We start from the raw sequence: 8,934 nt of genomic DNA on the forward strand, positions 1-8,934 counted from the left end.
ACTTCTATTTTCCCTGCATACGGCCAATCAAGCATTCTGTGAGACCAGCTGCTTCTGGATGGTATAGCACCTAACATGACCAATAGAACCTGAACCTTGAGTCCATTTCCTTATGTTATTTGCTGAAATGTTAGTCCTCTAGTTGGATGGAAGGTCATGTGGGATTCCATACTGGTAGAACAAGCATTGCACAGGTCTGTATTGCCAACAGAGGCTTTTCAGGCAGGAGAGAGAAGTACATCTCTGAAATAGATATTTATTTTTGTGATGATAGGTGTACTAATGGTCCTTTCAGGATGGAAAGGGTCAACTACAGTTAATTTACTACCAAATGATGTAGATTGTGTTCCGTACAAAGCAGCATTTAATTGGGAATTCAGCATTCATTAGCTGACAGGCTAGGCATTCAAAGGCAGTGGTATCTATTACAAGCTTAGTGGGAGTCTGTGTTATGGTATCATGGTATCCTCAACACTTCATTCATATGTTCATTGTACCAGCTCCATGGAAGTCAATGACAAAAAGCAACTAGAGACAATTGGCCCAGTCTTTCTTTTTTTGGTGGATGATTTTGGTGAGAGTTAACATGAAATACAAAAGTATCATACTTGGTGTCTACTTAAGCATATACACACATCTGTTTTTCTCAGGTTTATCCTGAAAGACATGTATTTTAATCACTTCCTGTTTATTCCTTCCCAACAAGTATAATGTCATAGATGTAATGGATTGATGTAACATTCCATTTGTTTAAGTCAGCCTAAATGAATGAACATAACCCTAAGGCAAAAATGAATATACTGTCATCGTACCTGACTTCAAACTATTCAAAGATCTTTGTTGATTAAAATGGAAAAGAAAATATTTGCTGGGTCAATTTTTATACAGTATGTATCCAAAGCCTCAGCAATTGGAGTTAACAAAGTAATTTATTTGGTTCAGCAAGTGTTACTTGGTTAATATCATAATAGTCTACAGTCAACTGTCCAGAGTCTACGTTCTAAGGGTGTCAGAATGGTGAATGTTACTTGAGATGATAGAGAAAATTCTGCACTTTTCTTGAGAGTACTAGTGAATGCTGCCATCACCTTGTCCCCAAGATGCAGTGTCAGTTTTGAGTTAATTCTGGGACAATTCCAAAGTACATGACAAGGGATTTCAAAGGTTTCATTAGGACTTCCCACTATGACCAACTTCATTCCACAGGCCAGAAACCCAACATGGAGGGTATTCTAAATACCAAGTACATAATATCCGATTATATACTCGAGAACCAAGGAAATAACTACCAGGTTGGATTGTGGTCCCAGTGGCCCTATGATGAGCCAGACTTTAGGCCAAACTCCATTTATTACCTTGCATTATAATAAAGGGGGTATGATAATGTCCTAAGTGTCTGTATACCATGACAACTCAGATCCTCAGAATCATAGAAACAAAAAATTGAAAAAAAATAAAATGAATATAGTACATGAGGACAAAAAGTAATTTCATGGATAATGAAATACTACATTTTGATCGCTATATTCAAGATGGAAGAAATCTATATTTGAATCTAAAGTTGCCCTCATGTAGAAGAAAATCAATGTATAAATGAATCTCTAGTTAATTATTCTACACCTAGGTTGTGTTAATTTTTTTTTGGTCGGTCATGAGGCCTGAACTCTGGGCCTGGGTGCTATCCCTGAGCTCTTCAGCTCAAGGCTAGTGCTCTACCACTTGAGCCACAGTGCCACTTCTGACCTTTTACTGCTTATGTGGTGCTGAGGAATCAAACCCAGGGCCTCATGCATACAAGGCAAGCGTTCTACCACTGGGCCAACTTCCCAACCAGTTGTATTGATTTTTGTGGCATCCAGTATTCATGTACACTTACATGTGTATACTTACACACAGGTTATATATTGATGTTTAGGAGAAAAAGCCTATAATGTTTTATATCAGAATGAATACATATATGGATAGATTCTGTTGGAATTTTGAAGACCATATTTGTGAATAGCTGAGTTATTTTTAGTTATGAATGATGTTAGCCAGTGAATATTAACACATGTTTTATCTCCATCCTTTAAAAAAAAACTTTTGTTGTAGCTGGGTGCCGCCGGTGGCTCACACCTGTAATCCTAGCTACTCAGGAGGCTGAGATCTGAAGACTGTGGTTCAAAGCCAGCATGAGAAGGAAAAGCCATGAAACTCTTATCTCCAATAAACCACCAGAAAATCAGAAGGGGCTCAAGTGGTAGAGCGCTAACCTTGAGCTGAAGAGCTGAGGGACATCACTCAAGCCCAGAGTTCAAACCCCATGACTGACAAAAAACAAAAAAACACAAAAACCACAAAAAACTTTTGTTGTGAAAATACTGTAAAGTTAAAGGAAATGGCAAATAAGTATAGAGAAGTTCAATTCATCTTTCCCCATACTCCCCAAAAGTTAATATATAGTGAAAATGTAGTAGTACAATAGCAAAACAAGCAAATTTCTATTGGTACAATCTACAGAGTTTATTTGAATTTCACTAGTTATATGTGCATGTATCTTTGTATCTATGCAATTTTATCATAGGTATATATTTGTATAATCACCACTATAGTTAAGATATTTTCCTCACCATTGCTACAAAATACATTCACAATCTTCTCATAACCCTAGTTCCTAGCAACTGCCTATCTCTTCTCTATAATTGTGTTATTTTATAAATGTTATCTAAATGTAAATAAAAAGCATTATTATTTGTATTGTAATACATTTATTATAATTTAACTACTGTAATTTTTTCAGTACTGGGGATTTAACTCAAGACCTTGCATATTCTGGAAAACATCTCTGGGCTGAACTACCAGCCCTTTTCATTTTTATTTTGGTTTTTAAGATTTTGGAGATGAAATCTCTTGGAATTTTCTGCCTGATCTAATTTTGAACTGGGACTCTACAGGTCCCAGCTATAATTACAAAAATGAGCCAACAGGACCCACATATTCACCCATTTTTAAATAGGTTTATTTGCTCTGTTAACTTCTACCATTTTTTTTACATATTTGGATAAATTACCTGAATGAGATATATGCTTTGTAAATATTTCCATTGTATGTGGCTTGACTTTTTGCAAAGCAAAAATTCTTTTTTTCCCCCGCCCCCCCAAGTGCCCCCTGCAAAGCAAAAATTCTTAATTTTAATAAACTTCAACTTATTATTTTATTTCTTTCATGCATTATGATTTTTGTGATGTATTTAAGAACTCCTCATCAAAGCTGAGTTTATGTAATTTATATGTGTACATTTATATGCATGAATTTTGTTTTTGATTTGTCGTTGTGACAGAATTCCCACTATAAAATTCAGGCTGGCCTAGAACTCCTGATCCTTCTGCCTTTGCTTTCCAAGTGTTCAAATTATATGGTCATATACCACCATACCCAGTACCTAGATTTTTCTTTTATGCTTTTGTATAAAAGGTTTATAATTTTGCACTTTACACTTAGTTCTAGGACCCATTTTGAATTAATTTTTATAGAAGTATATAGCCTGGTCAAGTTTTATCTTTTTATACATGGATAATCAATTATTGAAAATATCATTTTTTCAATTGTAATTATTCCTTTGATAATAGTCAAATATGCTTGTACAAATATTGCTTTTTTTCCTTTTAAAAAAATTTTATTGTGAAAATACTGTACATAGGGGTTACAATTACATGGGCAAGGGGGCTGGGACGGTGGCTCAGTGGTAGAGCGCTTACCTTGCATGCATGAGGCCCTGGGTTCGACTCCTCATGCACCACATAAGCAAAAAGAAAAAACTCGGACGTGTAGCCTTGAGCTGAAGAGCTGAGGGACAGTGCCCAGGCCCAGAGTTCAGGCCTCACGACCGGACCCCCCCCCCAAAAAAAATTGCATGGGCTAGGTAAGTAAACATTGTTGTCTCCTCCTTTGTTTCCCCTTCCCAGCCCTTCCTGTTCCTGCCTACCCCTCCCCCAACCCTGCGCCTGGCCACCTTTATCCCCATTTAAATACTTTGTTTTTACCCTTCCCCTCCACAAATTATACCAACATCAAATACAATGAAAGCAGGGGTTATACTGTGGGAGAGGGACATACAAAACAACAAAGAAATCATCTTATAAATATGTTAGAAACAATCTCAAGAAAGGGAAAAAAAAACATTTGAATACTTATCATGGGGTTCATTTCACCTAACATCAACTTATCTGAGCTTTTCTGCTTGTGTCAGACATATACTAGTTATTGCAAATAAGGGAAACCATGGGACCTATGTTTCTTTGGGCCTGGCTTCCTTCACTTAATATAATTTTTCCAAGTCTTTCCATTTCCTAACAAATGGGACAATGTCATTTTTTTGATGGAGGCATAGAATTCCATTGTGTATATATACCACATTTTCTTCATCCATTCATCTACTGAGGGGCATCTGGGTTGGTTTTGTTCCTTAGTCTGTTCTACTCATTTGTATTTATTATCTTGCCAATCCTGGGCTATCTTGATTTCTGTAACTTTATAAAAAGATTTCAAATTAGTGACATAAAGTCCTCCTGTTGGGGCTGGGAAGGTAGCTCAGTGGTAGAGTGCTTGCCTTGCATGACTGAGGCCCTGGGTTCGATTCCTCAGCACCACATAAGCAAAAAGAAAAAAGCTGGAAGAACGCTAGCCTTGAGCTGAAGAGCTGAGGGACAGCGTTCAGGCCCCATGACCGGACCCCCTCTCCCCCCCCAAAAAAAAAGTCCTCCTGCTTTGGACTTCTCCAGTACCTTTTCTTTTAGTATTTTTTAATTTTTTTTATTGTAAAGATACTGTTCAGAGGGGTTACAGTTACATGAGCCAGCTAATGAGTCCATTTCCTATCAAGCATTGTTACATCCTCCTTTATATTTCCCCTACTACCCCTTTCCTTCCCACCTCCCCAAATCCTCCCTCTCCTCCCAGCCTTTTTTAGTATTATAGATGTTATGCCTGTTTAATTTTTGGATTTATGTGGTTGATATCTCTGAAATGTCCTACAAGTTTTTTATTGTAATTGAATGGAATCTATAGATCCAGCCAGGAAATCTTGTCATCTAAACAAATCATGAACATGGAATATTTCAATAACAATCAACCAACAGAAGCAAGTGGACATTCAGAGAACACTATGAATGAACAATTAACAACACCAGAACATGCATTCTCTTCAAGTACCCATGAAACATCAAGTGAAGTGGTTACAATAAAATACCATCAAGTAGGTAGTTTACAAACAACAGAAATTTATTTCTCAAAATTCCAGAGGTGTCCAAGGTTAAGGTGCTGACATACTCAGTGTCTGATGAAGGCCAGTTTTCTTCTCTGGTGAGAAGGGGTTTGAGTTAGAGGTTAGGAGTTTAATTGGTAGTTTTTATATGTCAAGTTTCTTCTAGGGGATAATAAAAGTAGATGGTGCTATACTAAAAATGACTGGAATGACCTGGGTGCTGGTGGCTCATACCTATGATCCCAGCTAACCAGGAAGCTGAGATATGACAATCCTAGTTTGAACCCAGCCTGAGAAGAAAAATCCAAGACTTTTATCTCTAATTCACTAGCAAAAAGCCAGAAATAGATATGTGGCTCAAGTGATAGAGCATGAGCTTTGAGAAAAAAGCTAAGAGATTGCACCCAGGCCAAGTTTAAGGCACCTTATGAACAGACACACATAAAAACAGATGAGGTGGCTGAGCGCTGGTGGCTCTCACCTGTAATCCTAACTACTCAAGAGACTGAGATCTAAGGGCCAGGGTTCAAAGCCAGCCTGAGCAGGAAAGTCTGTGAGACTCTTATCTCCAATTAATCATCAGAAAAATTGAAGTGGAGCTGTTGATTAAAGTTGTAGCACTCCTGCCTTGAGCAAAATTGCTCAAGGACAGAGCGCAACCCTGAGTTCAAGCCCCAGGACGACGATGAAGTATAATAATGCACAGGATGAATAATATACATTGAGCATCCTCTCAATGAACACATGAAAGAAAGCTATCCCACCTCCAAATGTCTACAATTAAAAGGGTCAGAATATGACATTTAAGTAATAGTTTAAAGAATTGGGCTCAGCATTGGGTTTAGCTTCTTTCAGTGTTTTTGACCAACAACCTAAACCTGTTTATGAGTGCCTAGGAATGTTGAACTCCAGTTTAGATTAAAGCCTGAAGTGAAATATAAATACCTGCCAAGGTCACAGATCAGCCAAGAAACTATACTTCTTTAACTTGACAAGAACAAAAGGAAGAGACCTAGTGGATCTTTGAGCTTATCATCTTTCCCATATTCCTTATTTCTTGATTAGGAAGACTCTTGCAATCAACCTTTTCAAGGCTTCTTTTACTTCTTTGTTCCTAAGTGTATATATAAGGGGGTTCAGCATGGGTGCAATGATTCCATAAAAGAGGGACACCATCTTTCCTCGATCTTTGGAGTTGGATGGAGGTGTTTGCAAGTACATGGATATAGCAGTACCATAAAAGAGTGATACCACTATTAGATGGGAGCCACATGTCCCAAATGCTTTTTGTCGGCCATCAGCTGATTGTATTTTCAAGACTGCCTGAGCAATGAAAGCATAGGATACAAGAATGAGTGTCAGGGGTAGTAGATGGAACAGTACACTTACAAAGAACAGTTCAGCCTCATTTGCTGTTGTATCGACACAGGACAACTTGAGCAGAGCAGGGACTTCACAGAGAAAGTGATCTATGACATAGTGGCCACAGAGTGGTAGCTGGAGAGTCAGGATAGTCAACCACACTGAGTTACCAAAGCCAATGATCCAAGATGCAGCTGCCAACTGGAGGCAGAGCTTTTGATGCATAATGACTGAGTAATGGAGAGGCCGACAAATAGCCACAAACCTGTCAAAGGACATGACTGCCAGCAACACACATTCTGTAGCCCCCAACGCCAGAAACATGAAAAGTTGGGCCACACAGCCGCCGTAACTAATTACTTTCCTAACGCTGCATAAATTCACCAGCATTTGTGGAACAGTACACGTGGTATAACAGAGATCCAAGAGTGACAAATTGGTAAGAAAAAAATACATGGGAGTATGGAGTTTGGGGTCCAGGCGTGACACTAGAATAATAGTCAGATTGCCAAAGATGGTCATGATGTAAGAAATCATGAAGATGACAAAGAGAGGAAACTCCAGCCATGGTTGATCTGAGAAGCCTAACAGAATGAATTCTTCTATGTTGCTTTCATTTGCCCAACTCATGACTGATGTTTCAACTTTTTAGTTTCCTGTAACATAAGAATTAAAGGAGTCACTTAATAGTCATTAACTCTTTCAACCCTATAATCATTTTATTACCTGTTTGAAGACACTTATACAGGTGGTATTGCTTGTAATCTGAAAAAAAATACAGATAGAAATGTTCAGAATTATCTATTGCTGCGGACCGGCTCTGTTAGGACAACGGAGGACACCTAGTGTAGGAACTGGAATAGGTGGGGAGATGGCAAACAGACAACTCACACACAAGAGGAGTGGATGCTGAGTGCGATTTAATGCAGAGGATAACACACTTTTATAGCAAAAGTCTCCATGAGAAAGGGAAAAAGGTTACACAATCTTGCTGCAGGGCTTCATTCTTGGGTGGTCACCAGCTGGTCGCCTGATAGGCACTTGTTTCCGGCTTTACCTCTATTTTTAAGAAATACAATGGGTTTCGATGTTTGTCACCAATTAACTATTATCTATTTTTATAGAGGCCTCAACTGTCCCATAAGATCTTTCCTGTTCCTTCTTTAATAGTAAGCACCAAGGAGGCCTAGATCTAGCAAGTCTCTTAGTAAATAAAAGAGAGTAGCAGGAAGTTCTTTCTCCTAAGTAGTTCTCTCAGCAATAGCCATACATTCTTTCTGTTCTAGCTGCGCCTACAGCTTCTTGTAAATCTCTTACAAACAATTCCTTCTGCTGAAGTGACATCGTGAAACCCCTAATACTTTTATATTTGCTTATGACTTGTCTACTAGCCTCCATAAGAGGGGCTTTCAGGGTAGCACTTAACTCTGGTGAGTTAGTCATATTTTTAAGACACTCATCAGATGTTGGAGTCGTCAATACTCTTAAGAAAGAGCTTTGAATAAGGGAACGTTGAGCATGAGTAAGTACAATGAACAGCAGAAACAGTAAAAGATTAATAGGCACTCCTACACAGTGAAGAAAAGAAAAGCAGGGACAGAAACACATCTTTCATAGGGGTTTGCTAGCCTTTCCAGGAGGTAGGCCTCTGTGAAGCCCCATTCTCTGAGGTAGACTTCGGTGAAGTCCCATTCTCAGAGATAGGTCTCTTTGAAGCCTCATTCTCAGGTCTGAAAGCTGGTTTCCCATGCTAAGCAGACTCCACTGGAGTAGGTGTGACAATCTATTTCCAAAATTAAATCATTGTATGCCTACATCCAAGCTAAAATGTTTTAAACTAAATTCTAGATTTAGACAATTTTTAAAAAATTTGTTCTTTGCCATATTTTTGGTCATTTGGTGAATCCTTGTTAGTACTACTTTCCACATTGCTAGCTATTATCAGAAAGATAACATAATAATTTCTATCACATTACAGTTTTGTTTTCACTTTTGAATCTGTCAGGTTGAGGAGATTGTTTTGTTACCTGAAACAAGTTATTGAGAGCATTTGAAAAAATAGGGTCTAACAGACACATTTCAAAGAAACAGATCTTTTGACTTTTAGACCACATAGAAGAAGAAATAGGGAAGTGGTGCTATGGTTCAAGTGCTAGGGTGCTAGCCTTGATCTGAAGAGCTGAGGGACAACACCCAGGCCCAGAGTTCAAGCCCCACAACCGTCAAAGAAAAAAATGAAGAAGAAGGAGGAGGAGGAGGAAGAGGAGGAGGAAAAGAAGAAGAAGAAGAAGAAGAAGAAGAAGAAGAAGAAGAAGAAGAAGAAGAAGAAG

The 8,934-nt window shown here is 38.4% G+C and overlaps 1 protein-coding gene across 1 annotated transcript; it reads right to left on the minus strand.

Annotated features, from left to right (window-relative positions):
* Positions 1 to 6,292: 6,292 nt before the first annotated feature.
* On the minus strand, positions 6,293 to 7,234 carry LOC105996985 (olfactory receptor 2B6). The gene has a single exon (XM_013031249.1). The coding sequence runs from the start codon at positions 7,232 to 7,234 to the stop codon at positions 6,293 to 6,295; it is 942 nt and encodes a 313-aa protein (XP_012886703.1).
* Positions 7,235 to 8,934: the final 1,700 nt, after the last annotated feature.

This window comes from Dipodomys ordii, unplaced genomic scaffold, assembly GCF_000151885.1.
Source record: "Dipodomys ordii isolate 6190 unplaced genomic scaffold, Dord_2.0 Scaffold138, whole genome shotgun sequence".
Taxonomy (NCBI): Eukaryota; Metazoa; Chordata; class Mammalia; order Rodentia; family Heteromyidae; genus Dipodomys; species Dipodomys ordii.